Source organism: Nomia melanderi, chromosome 6, assembly GCF_051020985.1.
Source record: "Nomia melanderi isolate GNS246 chromosome 6, iyNomMela1, whole genome shotgun sequence".
In the NCBI taxonomy this organism is placed as follows: domain Eukaryota; kingdom Metazoa; phylum Arthropoda; class Insecta; order Hymenoptera; family Halictidae; genus Nomia; species Nomia melanderi.
Window position 1 is genome coordinate 1,975,104 of NC_135004.1, and position 21,355 is coordinate 1,996,458.

General features: G+C 39.7%; 2 protein-coding genes across 11 annotated transcripts in view; one reads left to right on the plus strand and one right to left on the minus strand.

Moving 5' to 3' along the window:
* Nucleotides 1-17,509, minus strand: part of Crtc (CREB-regulated transcription coactivator) — a 102,071-nt gene extending 84,562 nt beyond the window's left edge. For 2 of the 6 annotated variants that reach the window (XM_076368360.1, XM_076368357.1), the window contains exons 1-2: nucleotides 17,184-17,509; nucleotides 2,099-2,350 (exon numbers count right to left, since the gene is read on the minus strand). In XM_076368360.1, coding sequence (XP_076224475.1) covers nucleotides 2,099-2,350; nucleotides 17,184-17,297 — 366 coding nt within the window. In that variant the 5' untranslated portion in view covers nucleotides 17,298-17,509. The remainder of the gene's footprint in view (nucleotides 1-2,098; nucleotides 2,351-17,183) is intronic. The other 4 variants (XM_031977764.2, XM_076368358.1, XM_031977771.2 and 1 more) reach the window with 3 other exon arrangements.
* Nucleotides 17,510-17,560: 51 nt separating this feature from the next.
* LOC116427410 (mucosa-associated lymphoid tissue lymphoma translocation protein 1) lies at nucleotides 17,561-21,249 on the plus strand. Of its 5 annotated transcripts, none has more exons than XM_031977723.2 (12): nucleotides 17,561-17,753; nucleotides 18,370-18,514; nucleotides 18,596-18,759; nucleotides 18,824-19,010; nucleotides 19,079-19,343; nucleotides 19,418-19,510; nucleotides 19,602-19,827; nucleotides 19,895-20,078; nucleotides 20,147-20,361; nucleotides 20,421-20,519; nucleotides 20,585-20,850; nucleotides 20,916-21,249. In XM_031977723.2, exons 2-12 carry the CDS (start codon nucleotides 18,378-18,380, stop codon nucleotides 21,018-21,020), a joined length of 1,941 nt encoding a protein of 646 aa, XP_031833583.1. In that variant the 5' UTR covers nucleotides 17,561-17,753; nucleotides 18,370-18,377; the 3' UTR covers nucleotides 21,021-21,249. The 5 variants fall into 5 exon arrangements, with proteins under 5 accessions (XP_031833583.1, XP_031833602.1, XP_031833611.1 ...); XM_031977742.2 differs by having other exon boundaries at nucleotides 18,387-18,514; XM_031977733.2 differs by lacking the exon at nucleotides 17,561-17,753 and having other exon boundaries at nucleotides 17,765-18,514; nucleotides 20,442-20,519.
* Nucleotides 21,250-21,355: the final 106 nt, after the last annotated feature.

Below are 21,355 nucleotides of genomic sequence, written 5' to 3' on the forward strand. Positions count from 1 at the left end.
GACTATGCGGTATATATACAACATGTGTACTCTATCTTTAACACGTATGCAAATCATTTGCGCAATGATCATTAGACGTAGAAACGTACCCGAGCATGGGAATGCATGAATTCATTTGCAGCCATTTGAGTGGAACAAAAAATTGCGTACTCTGTTAAGAAGTTGTATCGGGTTGCACATAAAACAGTATCCTCGTTAAACTTTATTAAACTTTTTATTCTACGGAATGTCAGATGCTCCTGCGCGCGCACGCGCGCGTGGTCTAATAATTCCATTTAATGATTTGACTAAATACCATCTGCTGGGAATAGTAAAAGCTTCAAAAAGTTCGAATATTATACAAAAAAGAATGAATCAAAGAACTCCAAAATTGTACCGTTATAGACAAAAGAAATTATTCTATATGAAAAACAAAGTAGAATTAGAATCGATAGAAAATAACTAATCTGTCTGTTCTCATTTTTAATAGGGACACAATTTGTTTAGGAACTTCGTTCCACAAAGGATTATACGAATGACCGAACATTCTCGAGAATTAACGTAATACAGTGGAACAGTCGCGGAGCAACGAATCGTTTAAAGTAAGAATAGAGAGAAACGTTTGAGGCTCGCCAAAAGCGAATTTACATAAATCGATCGACCACTGGAAAAATGTTAAAAACAAAGAGCGACCGAGGGGGGGGGGGGGGGAGAGAAAGTAATAGAAGTCTTATGGTTCAAGCATTAACGTTCTCCCTAGATAATGAAGCAATATCAATGCATAAAGTTTCAGCATTCGTGAATGGATTTTCCTTTACCATTCTTATAACGCGTCATTTCTAAATGCACGGTGTCAGTGTATTGACCAGCGAAGCGCTAATGCTTTTTCAACCACGATATTTCCGTTTCTCCGTTCCATTATTTCGGAGTGATAAATTATCATCGTTTCCGGAAGAGCGTATCGATTCCGCGTGCAGCGAGATACTGAACAATCTAGATTGCATTACCGTGCTGCTCTCTTTAACGCATATTTCATCGAATCCTAACCCGATTATCAGACTATGGATTTCACGCGTGAACAATACAATTGCTTACAACTCAACAAAATAGAATGTTCGATAATGTTCACTCAGATTTTGATTTCATGTATTTCGCTCCTAATTTCCGTAACATAATTCATTTCAGGACGCAACTGATTAATATTAAATCGTTAAACTATACATTTCGGAGAATCGTTAAAAGACTTCTACGCTCGGTAAATATTCGCAGTCCATAGATCCGCGAGATTATCCGAGATACTCCTTGTGCCCAACAAAATTGTTACGTCTATCAACTCAACGATTATTCGAAGTAATTCTTAGTTTATTGAGTTCTCGTACAAATTACATCCATACTCGAAGAAATCAGTTCTCGTTCGGACAAATTTCGATTCGAACAAATTCTCATTCGATTGCTTATCCGTTCGCAATGCTATTCGAATAAAATTCGTATTCGTCGGTCCGATTCCCTATCTCAGTAATTCTTAAACGTCTATGCTCTGTCTACCTACAGAAAAATAGAACATTAACCCCTTAACGCGTAAATTTCCCCAGTGCACAACGCGCAAACTTGAAGTCGACTGTTAGTCTCGATCCCACTCGACTATCAACATGTTTACCATCAAATCCTCTCGACAGTCAGCTCCCGTTTACACGGAGAAAATAAATCGCACTTATCCTCGAATTCAAACGAATCAACAAACCTCAACACCACGTCCCATCAATCCAACGTAAATGTCAAATAGTTAAGTGGTTCGTACAAGCATGTACGCGCGGATGAAGCAAGATTACAAGCGTTCCATGCCGTGGTGACGTACCCCCGATATTTCTAGCGCGCGGCCAAGTTGAGAACCGCTGCTATATCCATTACTCGAACGAAATATCCATCACTGGTCGCCCTCCGGGGTTGTCCCGTTCGCCAGCCGCGTACGGAAGCGTGGGAAAAGAGGGCGGCAGAGGGGTGCGTGAACGAAGGGGGCGTGCGGTGGGCGGGAGGAAGGAGGTGCGCAACAAAAGAACGAAAATTGTAGAAACAGCTAAGTAAACAGTGAGCTAGATCTTCGTTTAGATTGGGCCAGTACCTTAAAGTCGATCGAGTGGGTAGCGGCGGCGTGCTGCGATGCGTGCTCTTTCGCGTCGTTCTCGCAATTCGCGTTGTTGTTTACGTTCGGCAGCGAGCCGCCCGCCCTGAACTGATTCCCCAGGCTAATGCGCAGGTGTTTCCCGCTGGACTGCGGTGGGCTGGCGCCGGCACTCTTCACGGAGAGCGGGGTCTCCAGTACCCCGGATGATCCCGTGGGGCTGGCGCCCACCGAACTGCTCGCCGAGGCGACCTAAGCAGGCAGGTCCACATTCGTTCGTATGCAGTAATGCCGGTACTCAAGGGATCGGCGGAGCAACGGCCGGCCGACGGGTACAGGGACAAGGTGTGAATATACCCAGTTGCGCGGATCGCGACACGATAGAATCCGTTTGCAGAGGAACGATCCGATGAACAGCGATTAACACGTTGACTGCCAAATGAACACTCGCCGAAACTCCGGAAATACGATTGAAACGGTTTTCTTAATCAATCGGTATCTAAAGAGTCAAGATTCTTCGTAACGATTGTTCTATTGTCCTTTCTATATGTAATACATCCAACAAAATTCGGTTCGTTCGATACGTCACGAAGAAACTTAACTTTTAAGTTGACGGACGAAATGCTGTCACTCGAATTTGAGTGACGCGTGACAGTCAAAGTGTTAACTCCGTGAACGAAAAAGAATCGGATGAAACCGTGGACAGCGTACCGGTCGAACCATCGCGCGAGTAATTGAAATGTTTAGGATCGTTCAACGTTCGGTTCAGGTGTGTCGGATGCTGTCCAAGGTGAACAGTTTTCGTTTCCAGTATTAACCTTTTAGCTACTATATGCTATTATTGAAGCTTTTGCGTGTGTCATTTTTCTCAACGGCACGCCATTATAGCCATTCTCTGTCATCGATAAATGTGCACGTTGTTGCCTAATCTAACGTAATTGCACCGTGGAGAACGCTACCAGTCTCAAATCTCAGTAAGGCATTACACGCAGTCTGCGTCAGACCTCATTGTACAGAGGTATAGGTTCGCGGCCAGTCCCGCGGTAGCTAAAAGGTTTAGCACTGATCAAGCGATTCGGTCGTAAAATTTGAAAAGATTCCGACGAATGAAGAGTTAAGCGACTTGCAAATGAGGCAACTTAATGATCGTGTGTTTACGGAATCGTGCGTCGCCGTTTCTTCCGTGAGCACCTTGTCCCTACAGCCGGCTGACCCCTACAAGTAAGGACTTCTTCTGACGTCTCAGTACATATGGTCGTCGGGTTTTCTCATTGATCAACATTCGTGAACGATCTACGCGACCTCTCGTCCTTGCACCCTGTGTACGCGCGATATCCACGCGATATACGTCGTTGCGGCTATTTTCTATACATCTCTCTCGCACACTCGTATTCCTCCTTTCTCTCCCACTCATTCAATCCGTTTCGGCGCGCGCACATAGCGATGCAGGCGAATGCGATACGATTGCTCGAAAAACAAGCGAGTCGGATTGGTCTCACGTTTATGGGCAACGCGATATATTCTCAGAGGTTCGACTCGTAAACAGCCGCGATACGATCGGCGTATGGAAAATTGGAGGATTTCTGGGACAGAAAAAAACCCGTTCCTTTTGTGTCCCTCCAGATACAGATTCCGTTCTGGGCTCGATTTTATTTCATTCTGCATGTACAAAGGATATCGTGGAATATTGTATATTTACAACACTCTGACTGCCGCGTCGTCTCAGAATCACGCTGCAGATTGATCAAATTTATTCGGTGGAAATGTTTCTCGGAGACGAAGATTATACAGCGATATTTGAAATTTTTCCACAGACAGACGAAAATTTCCTCAGAATTGCGTGACAAATAGCGTCTTCCACTCTATCGTGAGCGAAACCCGTATAAACTTAATACGTGTAGAGCCTCCGGTAGAGTTATACCTTTGAAACATTGATGAGGAACGAGAAACAGCTGTATTACTAACCTTCTACTTTTCTTCAAACGCAAAAGCGTATTCGAAGGAGTCGGGACGCGATCGAGTTGAAAGAAAAAAAAGAAAGAGAAACAAAGAGCGAGATAAAAACGTCTGGTCGGATAATTCACGGAAAGATGGCGGCAAGGATAATTCTAGGACTCCGAAGGATGTCAAACCCGCGAGTCAGAAATCCCTCGGGAAAAATGTAGGAAAGCCATCCTTCTCGCAGTGAGAATTCTTCGAAAACAATTTATCATCCCGCGCGAGCGAGGCACAGACACGTGAGGAATGTCCTGAAGAATTTTCGAGGCGAAGAAAACCAGCTCCCATTCGAAGTTTCACGACTCGCAGGTTCGACGAACCCTGCCGCGTCGGACGTTCTAGGGTTAACGATAACCCCGGAAGGTATTTAACGTAAACGGCCAGCTGTAAACAGCGGGATGTCGTTGCTCCTCTGAAGAACGACGATCGGTTGGCCCGCCGTTGACACGTTGACCGCCACGAGAATTTTCAGCGTTTTCTATAATATTACTTGTTCTTTCCTAACGAAGACAAATGGTATTGGAATCGGTTATTAACCCTTTCACTACAATGGACGAGATATCTCGGTTTCACGATGTCGAAGAAACGATGCTACGGACGAGATATCTCATCACTACGATAGCTTCGTACGTACATCAGTGATAACAAGATGTCTCGGCTATGAATCGACTATTCTAATGAAAAGGTTAACATATTAAATGCCATGTCAATCACCATTGACCACTTCTGAATTGCCAGAAAGTAATTATGATATGTAGCGTAACTGATGTCGAATAAAAATGTTTAATAGCCTAAGTAAGTTGACAACAGTGTAATATGAAAATTATGATGCCAAACAATTAATAATTGTCCTATTTATTTTTGCTACGAAAGAATAAATGTTACGTAAAACGCTTAAGACATCTGGTTACGCTTCATGTGTTTGGTATCATAGTTCTTGAGTTACACTATTACTTAGTTACTCGTCGTATTGAATATTCCCATTCGACATCAGTTTCCGTGTAATTGTCCTCGAGCATTTTTGCAGTCATCGGTGATCACCGATCAACGTGTTAACGGACCAACGCGTGCGATCCCGGAACAACCGTGATGTAGATCGCAACAATGAGACCGAGATCTACAAGAAAGTTTCAATCCCCTCTCTAATTGCTCCGGGATTCACGGGAAACGCGTTCAGCCGAAGTTCCAGCCGGAAATCAATAATATTCCGAGGCTCGAAACAAATCGGTCACGCTCGCGAGCGGCCGGCTTCGCGTGAATCCGCGGAACGTGAGTTTCGATTCATGAAGAGGGATTCGAGAGATCGCGACGATGTTTCTTTTGCTCCTCGGCTCACCGGTTATATCTTTAACTCTTTGCACTTTGTAAGCTTCACTGTGGGATTATTCATAGTATCAAATATCTGAATGAACGAACTTGAAAAAGCCACTCTAAGATTATTGTATCTATCACACGCGAGAGTTTCCTAAGAAAGAAAATAATGAATCTAACAAGGAAAGTCAACGAACCCGAAAATTCAAAAAATTATGAAACTTCGTGTTTAAGTACAGTCAGTCAAGCCTAATACATTGCATTTTTTTCGTGTTGAATTTCACTTCGAAGGGGTGAAACCATCCCTTGAAAAAGATGCAATTTTTCTTTCCCGTGGTTTTCTTCCTGTACATTGTTTTTTCACGGCTATAACATTTTATTTTGCAGTTTTATAAACGTGAAAGAACAACGCATTTTTCACACTGATAAGATAATCCATAGGAAAGAGAAATTGCATTTTCGGTACGGGATAATAGTTTCGCCCCTTTCAAGTGAAATTCGGCACAAAAAAAAATTGCAATGTATCAGGCTTCATTTACTGTACTTACACACAACGTTTCATAATTTTTTGAATTTCCGGGTTCGACGATTTCCCGTGTAGGAAATGTTATAATATAACGTTTATCAATTTCCGCCTGGGGTAATATAAAAATGGCTTCGACTTGCTAATAGATTACGAAGTTAGCTGGAGTGCTAAGGGTTAGAAACGTCCCACACGCGGGCCGCGTTCTGTCACACAAGCTCGGTGCATTCCTGTTTTACTACGATTCGATAAACCTGTTTTTATCTCTCCGTCTCTGACTCTCGCTCTCTCTTTCTCTGCTTCTCAGATACATGTAGTCTCCCTCTGTTTATCTCTTCCATGCACAGTGTTTAAGGATGGATAGTGTATCCAGGTAAGGATTTCTTATAATGCAAACCAACATGTATACAAACAAAATTCTCTTTCTCTCGATTGTGGTACACCTTAATTTCTACTGATCTCGATACGATTCAGTATTTTAACAATGGTATGAACGACACACTGAATCAATATTAATCCTTCCGCTACGATTTAAACGTGAACAATTAATCCAATAAGTTATTCACAACAAAGTAGATGTACCTTTCATATTTGACAAACATACCATAGAGCAAGGGGTTAAGCATTCGCAGTCTGAAATCTGATCAGATTTCCCCTAGACAAGCTGTTGTTTCTTTCTCGCTCCGTCCCACGACTCACGGTTCTGTCGCCGAATCCTAAAACCGGATTCCACGGGTCGATCGAACTCGGAGAGCAGTCGAGCACAAAAATTTCGGTGACTCATGCGAACGTGGAGAGACGTAACGGTACCGATCCGAAAGGAATCCGGAGAGGCAAATGAAAAATCGATAAAGCGCGAGAGTCGGTTGGCTCACAGCGAGTCTTGAGATTGGAAAAATCCTGGAAATCGGCCAGAGATCGTGGAAAGAGGCCGGAATCACGGCGGAGTTCGGGGCTCGGCTGGAATTTCAGCGAGCCGAACGATTCCGGTCGGCCCGGGGAACTGGCTGCGGCGAACGGCACGCGCCGGCCGATAAACGATAAATAGAATTACATCATTTCTGAGGTGAAAGTAATGTCTCGTTGCTCTTCAGCAATGTGCGCAGCGTTTACCGCCGATTTTGCACGCGGGCTCGCCCCCGAAACTCCCGTCTACGTTCCCCTGCTTCTAGCATCGTTCCTACGCAACCGAGAAATCGGATCGATTCGGGACCGGTAAACATTCGAACCTTCATACTTCGAACTTTCCATTTGTGAACTACCTAACAGATGGGAACGAATAATTATTAACCCTTAACGGTCGATAATTTTCTACGAACTCTTTGCGGGCAAGATTCTGTAACTTGTAACGTTCCTTTTCAGAAAATTCAATTTTCGGTTTTAGATATCGAAGCTCGAAGTCTTTGCTCAAAGGAAAAGGTTAATACGTTGACAAGAATTTAGTGTGTCTGGTATAATGTTACTTATCGTATCATAACAAAGGAAAATAGTATTGATTAGGTATCATAGTTCTTAAGTTATACTATTACTTAGTTGCTCGTGTTACTAAACGTTTTCATTCAGTTTTCTTTTTGTAATTGTTATCAAGTAATTTGGACGCTCCGGTCATTCTTTCTTCGCGTTTATTGAAAACGCATATTATATTCGTTCAGAAATCACCGAATAAAGTGATCTCGTTGTTCGCAAAATAAAAAACAATAACTGCAGAAGAGAAATCGGTAATGAGTCATTTGGACCTGTTTGGTAGCTCCAGTGTTAACGTCGTTTAACTTGACTAGGATACAGAAAAAGATATAAATGAGTATTGGGGCATACGGGATACGGTGTAAAGTTGAATAGAAGGAGCAATAGTGCAATACAGTATAATCCAATCAAGTAAAATTTGCCTTCGAAATTTCTTTGACCATTTGATTCGAACATCTTCCCACATTCGAAAGTAACACTCACGATTCACTATTCCCATTAATTATAAAAATAACCAACAAGCGAGCTAACGTAGTTCCGACCTAAAACATCTTTTAATGGAAACCTGCTACCGCATGGCACCTAAGAAGTATAAGATTCTTGGAATAATCGAATAAAAACAACGGTTCCCGTTCCAGGAGAAGTTCATCTGAGCCGGAGGCAAGACTCGTGGATCTTGAGAGCGTACCTGAGGAGTCGCAGTTTCGAAAAATATCGTGCGACTCCGTCCGGGGAGGGCGGAAAAATGAATTTCGCGTGTTGCAGTCGGTGGTTGGTCTCTCGGTCGCGCACGCGCTGCGCTGTTCCGCCCCGTTCCTTGCACCGGTCGTTGTCCCATTTCGACCAAACACGCTCTCTTCGCGAGATTGTGTTTCTCCATATTTTTTAATCTCCCGGAGTGTTTCGATTCGCCGACGCGCGTCAAAGGGTACGGTTAATATTTTTATGCCCCTCCCAGAGACGTTCAAGTCGCCGTTTCCTTCCTGCCTTTCCTTTCTTTCTCTCTTCCTCCGTTCAATGATCTCGTTAGACGTTCCGAAACGGTTCGCTCTCTCTCTTTCCATCTCATTCTCTCCCTCTCTCACGCGCTCGGTTTCTACCCGACTTCGACCGGAGCAGGACGCGAGCCGCGCGCGGCTGTTACGCATCGATCGATTCGAGTGATTAATCACCGTGTCCATAATCGTTATCGAGGTCGTGTTAACGGTGCAGTGATTCAGAAGCCTGCAGTTTGTCCGCGCGATGAAAAAATCGCGGTCCGGATCAGAGATTGTGCCCGAGCCACGCATAGAACGCGTTAAGCCGCGTCCACACGTGACCGACGCGTGCCAGTCCACTTGCTCGAAGAAACTTTGCATTTTTACGATCGAGGAAATACGCCGAATAATTGCATCCGGTGGAATGTTATATGTTAATTAGTTATCTGTTGCGACCTCTGTGAAAGGTACTTTATTCTGGTATGTGTGTGTTCGTAGCTACGGATAATTTCTTCAAAAATTTTCACTCGTAGGATTGTGTACTTAAACTTGATTCTTTCGAAAATGAACAGTTAGTTGTATTTGGACGAGTATACTCGTTATAACACAAAACCTTGCCATCTCTTCGTGACAAGTATACTCGCCAAACACAGCGACTAGTTAATGTAACCGATAGGCATGATTCCTACACAGTAGGACACCCTTTAACGTGATTAACGCTTTCAATCCGATGTACTAGCACCACATTTCAATCGTCCAAAGGCCAGTTGTTGATCTTCATGAATTTATTACAAAGAAACGTGTTGCGAACACAATATTTCCACCGGTCTGCAACTAATGTCTTCCAATGTTTGTGGTGTTAAAGGGATGGCTGTTTAAATAGCGCCGGGTTCAAAGCGTTGAAACATAGTTGAAAATTAAGTATAAAAGTGCGGTTCTTCGTGAGAAAATAGTACGACTAGAGAAAGAAGTTTAACCGGCATCCAAAAGGGAAACTCAACGCGAGATTCGTAAAGGTGAAATCATCCTTACTGTAGATTTGTCATGCGTTGAACACGTATCATCGACTCGCTTTATTGTCTACACCGGAGAACGGCGAGAGAACAATAATTTCGTCGGCGGCGAAATGGAATTTTAGCTGGCATTCACGACGGACGGAATTTATGTTTTTGTTTTTTTTCTTCTTCATTGGCGGGGCTTACTTTCGAAAAATACGGATGCAAATTTCGGACTGCGCAATCTTGAAATGGCAAGCACGTGACTTACGACGCCTGCCTCGTGTCCGCGAAAATATCAATTCACCGAGTGTTTCGCGCAACGCGCGTGCGGAAATCGCCCGGCGCAACGTATGCGAATATGACGGATTCGTGACTTTCTGGCTGGCGAACGCATTCCGTTTTTGGAATGCAAACATTCGGCTGATCGGCTCGGAGAAGCGTCTTTTGGCTGTAGTCCTTGACTCCGAGTAGTATTTCGGTCTCCTCTTAACCCCTTGGCTATATTTCGCGCCATTACAGCGGCTTTCTGCTTTCCTTTCAAACTTCAACTTGGAAATACATTAACGTATTACGACTGGATTGTTATTTTAATCCTAGTATCCTAGTTATATAATGATCGCAGGTACAAGTTACAAGCCAATTACTCCATTTCCTTGTAACCGCGAGTCAGATCTGCGGTGAAGATTTCAATCTGAATTGAATAAACGTGAATGTTATTTTTTTGTTTATTCCTTTAAAATTCCTTTAATCCTTTGCAGACAAAGATGTATTAATGTATATAAAACCGCAGATGAAGCCAGATTATATATCAGATACTTAAATAATAGAGAAAAAGAAAACTATGTACTGATCTCTTGCTATTTGAGTAATTACGTAATTTGTTTGCAACTTAGTATTTCGTACATGTAAATTTGATCTCCCCAAAATATCGACATTCATCCACAAAGAGTTAATAGTATACGTTTTAAATATTGTCCCATCAAATTGTTTAGTACGCTGAGGTTCAGAGAAATTCATGCGTTACATCAAATTAAATCATGATTCATCAAATTAAATACGAAGTCTAGAAGAAACGTATTAGCTGAATGTTTGCGTTCTTATTAGGTGTGGCTTTACACGTTTTACTTGAATATTTAAATACAAAATGAAAAATCGCAGAGTGAGGTAATTCTTACGTCATTCCTCGCGGAACCAGTGATAAGGAGAATGTAATTTCTCCTATTTCCACAATACCATTATAGAAACATTACTTTCCCTCGCTGTGTACTCACACAAAAAAAACCTGAATACCGGATAATGATTATGCATACCTTTATGTAATGAAATATTAACGTGGATAACTGATATTTCTGTGTAACACGGGAAAAGAAAGGTTCTACAGTATCTGCCGCCGCGAACCAAGCAACGCTTTAATCAGAATTTCATTTCGGAACACTATTCTATTACGAATTAATTATAACCTTCCTTCCATAAATTACGAACAACAAATAACTTCGTTTAACACGTCGCATGATGTCCTTGAAGTTGGATTTACGCGAAGAAATTGCCTGCCGTTGTTTTGAAATACAAGAATATGGCTTTCTCTTCAATTTACCCGAATATTTGTGTTTAAAAATTTGTTAATCACCGCTAAAAATATCATTCAAAAATCGCATGTATCTTCAATTCCAAATGAAACAAGTTACAGAATGTTCGAAGTCCTACAATCAGCTGAGACGAGAATCTAGTCTGGGTCTTCTCAGATTTAACGAATCGTGTCACGATTTAACAGATTGCACACCGATTCGTGTAATTGCGGGATTTTAAGACCATCGCTTAACCGCTTCCCCGCTGCGACATTTCACATACGTTTGATACAAATCTGGTATAGAATTGAAAAACCGCTTTCCTCGTCCTTTTTGATGAGTTGAAAAAACGTCGGTTCGATAGACGTTCAGAAATGTATTCATACGATCCCCGGCGATTAGAATTGTAATAACTGATACTTAATCGGTGAACAATATGCTAATTATTCGGTGAAAATCGAAATTAGCGATCACAACAAGAAGAGAAGATAAAGAGAAAGCTCTAAGTAGTTTTGTTAAAATGTGTTAGTCACTGCTAAAAATACCATCCAGAAGTCAGATATTCCGAATGCAAGTTGAATATCCTCGATTCAAAACGAAATAATCAGCAGAATGTTCGAAGTTCTATAATCAGCTGAGCTGAGAAGCCTAATTTTGATATTTCTACGTTTAACGAATCGCATATAACATTTTAACGCTAGATTTACAGACATTCACTATACAGTTTATTCTATCGCTTTCACAGAAATTGATATTCCCTTATTTAGATTTTAGAAATTAATGGTTTGAAGGTAGACGATTTGTATACATATTTGCGTGTCTGCATCAATGACAATCAACCCAAACATTTACCAAATAGTGTCCATAAGAATCAATATGAGTCAAATTCGCTTTCATAAATCTAGTGCACGGAACGTTTCGGCTGACAGTATTAGCACTCGAAGGGTTAATTACTCGTTGAGAATCAAGGTTAGTCAACAAAGCAGGAAGGAAGAATAAAGAGACAGAGGTGTTCGGGCCGCGAGGAATTCGACAACGGCCGTCCGAAGACACGGAGAGCTGACTAGGTCGCGTGCTCGGGACACGCAACACGCGCCGCGACCGAACAATGAACACCAAGTTATGGCGTGTATACCGCAGCTTCCGCGTTTAGCAGAACGCTGCCGCGTTACGTAATCGCAATACGGTTATCGTGGACGGCGCGAAAAACGCGGCGATTCCCCGCGGCGTAATAAGCGACGCCATCGACGAGTTCTCGTGGGACATTCTTCGAATCGAAGACGCGAAGTTTTATTAACCCTTCGTGAACGAAACTTTTTTGAGCTGCTAAAAAAGGTTTTCCATGGAAAATTGAATTATCCATCGAAATATTAACCCCTTGCACCTGAAAGTTTTCCCTCTGGATATATTCAACATTTTCCGATGACGACATACTTTGAAACTAAGTAATGTGACATCGGTTAATAAGAAAGCTGTTTTATTCCAATATTCCATATTGATGCATTATGCAAAATTGAATATTATATGTAAAATCTTATAATTTCGTTTGTCGAATCAAACTGTGAGCAAGAGTCACCTGTCGAGTCCAAAGGTTTAAATATTATAACGCGATGGACTGTATTTCAGTCCACGTTATTTGAATGATTAAATTATTCAGTTGCAGCTATCTATTTGGTAGGTATCGGAGCTCGAAATCGCCATTATTGCGGCATTCGTCGGCGAATGCCTAGCAATTTGCCAGAAGAAAAACGAACTTTTCGAAAGCAAAATCATACGAACGGTTTGGAACAGTGATGGCTGTTTAGTAGTTACCATTTGAAAGAATAATTTACACAACACTGTTGCGAGCAGGCGGCAGCCTCTTCCCTTGAAAAGAGAGAATGAAACGATACTATTTATACATAAATGAATCGTATGACAGATCCAAGCGCGCGTAATCTCTGTATTTCGTAATGCCTAGACCGAGGATTTCCATGCATTTACAGTTTATACGTATTTTGGAAAGGGAATAAATTTACATTATTCTTGATCTATTACAACTATTAGAACACAAAAGTCCTATCTCACATCAGTTTTGAGATCCTTAGCAATCAGGATTGCGCTCCTTGCATCACAACATACTGCCTAACAATGTTTATGAATACACTTCGAACAAACGTAAGAAGAGAAACAGAAAAAGTTGTCGAATCAATTGAGCAAGGCACAGCTTAATCACGCCCAATCACCAATCTAATCAACAATCAAGGCTTTCCAACAAATCCAATACTTCCTTATTATCTATTTAAAGCTACAAAGTACCATTTTTCCTCAATAAATCCCCAGAGAAAAGTGGGAATTCCCAAAAATGCATTGCGGAGCACGTGATTGTAACTCTGAACTCACGTGCTGCATAAAAGACAGTATTAACAGACACGTGGCATCGTCCACGTGGGTTTCAGACGACACGCCCGTCCCAAACGGTAAACAGCGAGATAAGTCTCGCGCCGGAGTGAAAGGCTCCTATGCACGTTGAAACTTGCGGCGATGCAAGCATCGTTACAAGCGATAGATTCGAGTGTTGTAAAGTTTCATGATACACGTAGCACTCGAAGACAACGCGAGGAAAGCTGAAACCCATCGCTTGTAACAATGCGAGGTCCCTCGCGTGTTTCAACGCGTACGGCGACTTCAACCCTTAACGGACCGAAAGTATTTCAAGTTTACTTACCGCGAAAAAATAGCGTAACATATACGACAAACGGCAACAAATTCACAAAAGTGATCTAGCACAATACTAAACACTGACGTGTTGATTGTAAATATTTCAGCAATAACAATGATAAAAATAATATAATGATTTTTGCTGCCATGTACGCGGCATTGGACCCAGTAAGTAAAAGTGCCATGCCGTTTATATGACGGCATTGCTCTGTTAAGGATTAACACGACCGATCGAAACGAAATCCACATTTTTCCTTGCAACGGGGTTTCGAAAATAGCACCGGTTATTGCCGGGCCGGCGTTAGGTCTGGGTTAGGTCACGCGGCCCGTGAAAATAGAAACGCGATTTTATTCGAACTAATTCTTCGGGTAAACAGCACGCGTGCCGATTCGTAACGCTACTCGAAACGGCGAGAGCCGCTGAAACAATAACAAACGAGGAAAGGAACCGTCGGTGGGAAACCGAAAAATAAAAACGTAACTCGATTGCGAGTTCGAAGACGAAACGTCAACCCTGCCAAAAACCACACGATCATCGAAGAAGGCGATTTTCAGGAGAGTAGCCAAAGAGGACACGTTTCGTCGCTACGGAAACGGATTCCTTCTCGCTGTGTCCTGCGAGCCGCGCGGAAATAGACGAACCGATCGATTCGACTAATTAGACATCATAAATCCGCTATAATTGGAGTAAATAAGCGTCCATGTCGAACACCTGGCAGCGATGCGTTCGATATTAACAAGCTCGATATCACGCGTCACGTATTTCTGACATCATTTTGTATTTCGCGCCAAAATGATCAACCTGCTGTCGGCAGTAATTTGAAATCGTACCGCTCGAGGTAATTCGACAGTTGAATTGCGGAGCATATCGGGTCGATGGCTAGTGAATTCATCCGTTTACCGTGAATAAAATTGAAATGCTTAATTCGGGGTATTAAATAAACAGTTTGAAATGCAGTGTGGTTAGTGAAAAACATATTCCAGGAAAATGACCGCGGGGAATGTTGCGTCTTTAAATTCCTAATACTTTAAACATCTACGATACGACAAAACTTTATCTTGTAACAGTTTCTTTTGTCAAAGGATCAGTACGATTCGGTTGGTCCCGCATCATAATTTCGCAATTCCAACTATTGTTGTCATACGAGCTTGTTAATGGCGTGTTGCAAACATGTGACAAATTATTTCCCCAAATACTCGAAGTATCAATTATATGTTCGAAATTTTGAGTATCCCTAATGATGCGATAAAGCTTGACCGTCTGAAAGATTCGTTCCTTTCGTATCTTGAACTGGTCCATATCGCTCATCTGTTAAATTGGTTAACTACACATTTTGAATTTCTTAAAATTCAATTATCAGAATTATTGAGTTCAATACTACGAAACAATAGAAACTCTTTTGACCAAAGAATAATAACACAGGTTATTATTATTGATATGTAATCCCTATAAATATTGTAACAATAAATTACTTTCAGTTTCTCCAGGCATTGATTATAGTACTGAAATGAAATAATTTATTTTCGAAATAATTTGGAATATTCACTGTTTTTGAGATATCAATAATTACGAAACAAGAAAACCAAAACCAGTCATTCTAGTGTTAAATGAACGCTACGCGTGTAATAATACGATAAAATGCATTCTAAGTATAACGTTTATTCGGTTTTCCATTTAACGGAGCATTCAATTTATACTATTGCATCACTTTCTCTGCAATATCATTTTTCTTGGAGAATTAATCGATTCGACCAATGAACGGCTCATAAACGATTTGGTCCCGGATCGGAGTTTCGCAAATCCGGATACTGTTACCATATAAGCAAGCTAATAACCGATCGGCTAACGGGCCCGTCTCTACCGGTACACAGTGGAAACTTAAGAGTCAGCGGCAACCTGTTCCTTTCTCGTCCGAGCAAAACCCATTTAAACTGGACTCGAATCGGAGAACCGAGCGTGCGAGACACGTGATTCTCAAAGACACAGTTTAACCCCGTGGCGTATTATTTACTTTCGCTACTGAGCTCGTGTCGCATTTTACTACGCAACAATTTGGAAGAAATATGATAAAATGTTCTGTTCTACTTTAACCCTTTGCACTCTTATGTCGAGCGTGACTCAGTTTTATTCACAGATGTGATTCTTTGAAAAGATATTTTTAAAATAGATTATATTATTATGTTATTTTCAATACTATTCACTGCTCTCTACAAACTATTTTTCAAAGTGCATTTCAAATAAAATATCATAATAATACAATTATCGAGGAAAAGATACAAAAAAAAAATTCGGAGTGTAAAGGGTTAAGTGGAAATTTCATTTGAAGATAATTCATTGATGATAGCAAAATAATTTTTTGCTTCGATCCGTGGGAAATGAACAACACTGAGTTTCGTTAAATTAATCTAGAAATCTTCATCGCGGGTCTCACTCGTCGTTGTATGGCAAGGGGTTAAACAGTTCCGTTGGGAAGCAAGAAAAAGTATATATACACGCGTTCAGTGCTACTGGGCATACCGTGGATCCAACCTGACTGGCACTCGCAGTCAGTGGAAATGCCTCGAGAGCCGGTGAACGAGAGAAAGAAAAGAAAGAGAGAAAGAAAAAGAGAATCGAACGGATCGCACATTTTCGACGAGCAACAGTTCATTCGGTCCGAATCGATCGTGGACAGCGAAGTATGTCGCGGTTAATAGAAAAACACGATCGCTTCGGATATCGTGTGCGCTGACACTTTTCCTCTAGAAGGCGGAATAACTTCTCGAGGAATACGAATAATTTTGCTATCGGTAAATAGGCGATTTGTTGTTCACTACGTTTCGACCATGAAATCGAGAGAATTCGATTTTTTCACAAGAAAAGGAAACAACGATCGCACAGTGGTCGATTCTCGAATATGTCAGAGGGATAGAACGAAATCGTTGATCGTTTGCACACGTCTACATTTATTAGGAACTTACAGGACGGACGGTGGCGGGCGGACAAGCGCACAACACGTTCGGCATAGAGTACACCGAACGAACAACGTATATAACCGTTTCCACGCGTATACATGTATTCATACGTTCCCTACACGCGTAGCAGGACCGAGAGAAGCATGTAGACGCACACATGGACAGAGCGGCGATACGACGATGACGACGGACTACGACGAGCATGGATCATGACTACTGCGACGGTGACGGATAAGAGGGAGCGAGAAAGATAAAAACAGAGAGACATCGCGAGCACGTACCCGTAGGTAGTTGTATGGTGTGCGTTCGAATAGGAACGTACAGTGTGTAAACCCAGCCACGCACTCATGTATACACGCACGTTCGTACATCGAGGATACCAAGTCACAATCCGCACAGAGATAGATATGTATACATAGCTGAACAACCACAGCGCAACAAGGAGACCTGGAGGGAAGGGGAGCTAAAGAGAGATAGAGAAAGAGAGAGGGAGAGCACTCGTTGTTGTTTACGTTCTTAACATCTGAGCCGAGGATAGTGCAGCATACCACACATGTCCCTTTCAATGGCAAGGACCTACTGAGATTTCCTTACTCTGCTTGTGACGTCCGAAACCTCTCGCATGATCGCCTCGAACGCTGCTCTCTCTTGTGCCTCCTTCTGTTTGTGCAGCGCGATCTTGTCACTGAATTTTCGTGGATTCGCCATGATGGCTTAAGCCACAAGATTTCCCCGACACTCGCGAGTTCTATCCGTGCACCCACTAGCCCGTGGCGCACCTCAGGTTACTGGCACGCGCGTTTCCCTTTTTCCCACCGATCGCACCGATAAGGGTTACGCTAATTTACACGCCACACGATAGAACCCGTAACCCACTGCCTTCTGGTTGGCACTGCCGATCACTGATACGCAAGATTATGCGGCGCAGCGCGCCACGCGCATCGCGCAGGAGCCGCTTTTCGCGGGCCTATTGGTTGCAACGGTCCCCCACCACTGTGTCGCACCCGCAATAAAAAACCAACGATACTTTTCCGGGGTGTTCCGAAAAGCTAGCCTCTTTTGCCTATTTGTCGCAGTCATTCCGCACGGTGGATAAAACAGATTAAAAATACCCTCGTTTATAAAGCGCAAGCTCGCTTTATTAAACTTTATCAAAAACGAAAGGTATTGTTTGTTTCTCAATTGCTTTATTGTTATTTTTCCTTTAGTGAATTTGCATCTGGATTTTTTTTTATAAGAATTTGTGGAAATGAATTTCTTTTTCATATTCAATGAAATTGTTTTTTTAACCAGCTTTATTAGAAATAAATTGAAGTTTAATTGTACTGCATATAGATTGTTGTAGGTTGTTACGTAGGTTATAATTCATCCGTATACATCTGTTAAAGATATGATTTTTTAGGCTATTAAAAAATGAATAATAAATTAACTTACCTTACCTGTAAAAGATTTCAGAAGGTTAAAAATAAACGAATTAATATATTTCATATGTATCAGATTATACATTTCATTAACATTTCATTCGATCGTATGTTCTACTGTATCGATCGAGAAAGATATGTATAACTCTGAATCAAGTATTATAACTTTGATAGTTATAGGTTTTCCTTGTTCACATCAAGGAAAATTTAAGAAATGTCAAAAGAATATTTCTCGAATAAAAATGCATTATATATGTTAACCGTTTGATTTGATAATCGTAAAATGAAAGTGGAAAAACAACAAATCAATCTTAAAGCAATTTTCATTGAAAATACAAAGCATATTTAATATTTGACAGTATCAAAAATGTCACAGATCGATGCAAACGCTTATATTGAATGTTTACCTGCAAATGTATACAAAGATTTAGTTAATGCACTCAATAAAGATGAAGCATGGATAACCTTAGCAAATTATGTAGCTGAACATCTCCAATATCAATGGTAATGAAGAACTGTTTATACTTGCACAATAAGAAAGTAGATTATTAATAATTTTTCATCTTTCTATGATTTTCAATACAGTACTTCATGGATACAATCTTTGAAGGAAATAAAAGAATTGTGTAATTCTCCAGGAGAAAGATTACTTTTCGAATTAAATGTTAAAATGTGTACTGTTGAAATATTACGTATGTTATTACATGATTGTGGATTGCACAATGCTCTTTCCATTATATCCCATCCAGGTATATCAATTTATGCATACAATTTCTTTTAGCACAATAAATGTCTTATTTGTAATACTTTTAGAACCCTTGCAAATTATTATGCATCCAACGGAACAATTACAAAGTGATACTTTAAAAATATCATTTGGACAAAATCTTCAATTATTTTGTAAGGCAATAGGAATGCCTCCTCCAAGTTACATGTGGTACCATGGAAATATGGCATTGCAACATTGTGATTCTGGAAAATTAGATATTGTCATCACAAGGTACATCATGTTAACGTCTTTAACAAGTCTTTAATTCTGTAATAAATTTTATTTCATATGTTGTAAAGTATTTCCCAAATAGGAGAATACAAATGCAAAGTATCCCAGATTAAACATGATGGAACTGTTATATCTAGCTTAATTTCAAAAACTGTCAATGTACATATATTTCCTACACCTGTAATAATAGAAGAACAACCGCAACCAATTTTAGAAGTCAAAGAAGGAGAAAATTTTACGATTCATTGTAAAGCTAGTGGCAATCCTGAGCCACAATATCAGTGGTTCCATGATAATACTAAATTAGAAGGAGAAACATCTAACATATTGCATGTAAACAAAGTGATGAAATTTTTTAATCTTATTGTACATGGTTAACTCATGAATTAAAGTATTCGTAATTTCAGATAAAAAAATTCAATTCAAAACATGAAGGAAAATATTATTGTCATGTCTATAATGATGTTGGTGAAATTTATACTCAAAGAACTCATATAATGGTAATACCTAGATGTATATGACTAATACATATAAACTGCAATTTCTTCTTAATATACTATATTTTAATAATTCGGTTATATTACTTAATAGATGTATCTTCCCAAGCTAAAAGCAGTTGCAAAAACAGCTTTAATTATTGCAAATGGAGATTATGATAATCATGAATGCCTTTTAACCCCTAAAAATGATGGTGCATATATTGCTAAACTTCTTAAAGAAATTGGTTTTAAAGTGATATGTTTGATGAATTTAACAATAAAACAAATAAGAAATGCAATAGAATTATTTAGCAAAGCTTTAGTTGAGGGTGTTTATGGTAAGATGAACAAATTATATGAAAGTTTGGAAAAATGGAAAGTTAATTAATTGTTTACCTTCAACAGGTTTATTCTATTTTGCTGGACATGGTTTCAAGATGCAAGAAAGTTATATACTTGCAACAGATACTCCAACAGTATATTTGAGGAAAGATGCTATATGTGAAAGTGAATTATTAGCATCATTCCTTCAAAATGATCCTGAGTTATTAATTATTATTTTAGATATGTGTCAAACATTACCTTCAAAGTAAGTTACCTTTGGTTATTTAAAAGTATTTGATTATTCCTGTATTTCCTTAATTTCCTTACTTTCAGGAATTTTAATTCTGTAATTTATAATGAATTACCAGTTGTTATTGAATATAAAAGTAAGAAAAATCTTCGAAATTTAATTCAAGCATATTCTACATCTAGTTATCGACCTAGTTATGAAAAATTAAACAGTCAATATGGTTTGTACATAACTCATCTTTGTAAATATATTACCAAGGACATACAAGTTACAAAATTATTTGAAGAAGTAGGAAAAGGTATGTTAATATATTACCATATATGTATTATTATTTAACAATAATCTTTGTAATTATAGCTATTGATAATTGTTTCGAAGGCAAGGAACGGAATCAAATCCCAATGTTTGCTTCATCAATTACAAAACCATTCCGTCTAACTGATGCTATTTATAAAAGTATACCTCTATTTTTTAATATATGTAAATTGTTAGTTCTACTTTTACATATTAAAATATTGCAGGAAATCTCCCAGCTGCCATTTGCTATTTCAATGAACTTACTTCATTTCCAACAGTGACATTTGATATCAGTTTTAAACAAGCAAATATACATGGAAAAGTTACCATATGGAATATGGAACCATATTTAAATATAATAAAAATTAAACTATCTAATTTGGAACACTTGAAAATCAACTTCTATAATTTAGTTCCTGCAAAGAAAAATAATTTATATCAAGATCAAAATACAAATGAATGTTGGATTCACAATCCTCAAATCAATGAGGTATTTATACTTTCCTACAATCATGTTCATAACCAATACTCTTTCATAATTATGATTTGTTACAGGGACCAATAGTTATCTCTGTATTTGAACATGGAAGACCTATTGGTGCTACATTATTAAATATTAGAAATTATGTATCCCCTTTACTAAAACTTATAAATTTTTGAATGTACATATACTGATATTTTTATTATACCATTTTATAAGGAAAAAACAATACCATTGGTTATCATATGGAAGATACAATTGAATAAAATCATTCAATCATTAAATTACTCTTGCGAACAATGATTTGCCATTGTTATTATCCAAGGTCCTCCTTCACCATCTTTATAAGTCCTTTGAAATGTGTAGTTGTACAGAAGTACGTGCATGTCTGGTAGCGAGGAAGAAAAATCAAGCGTGATATGCATATAATAACCTAGTACTGTTATCTGAATATTAACGTTATCTATAATAAATTAATATATAACATTAAGAGTGTTGAAACCTGAAATTGAGG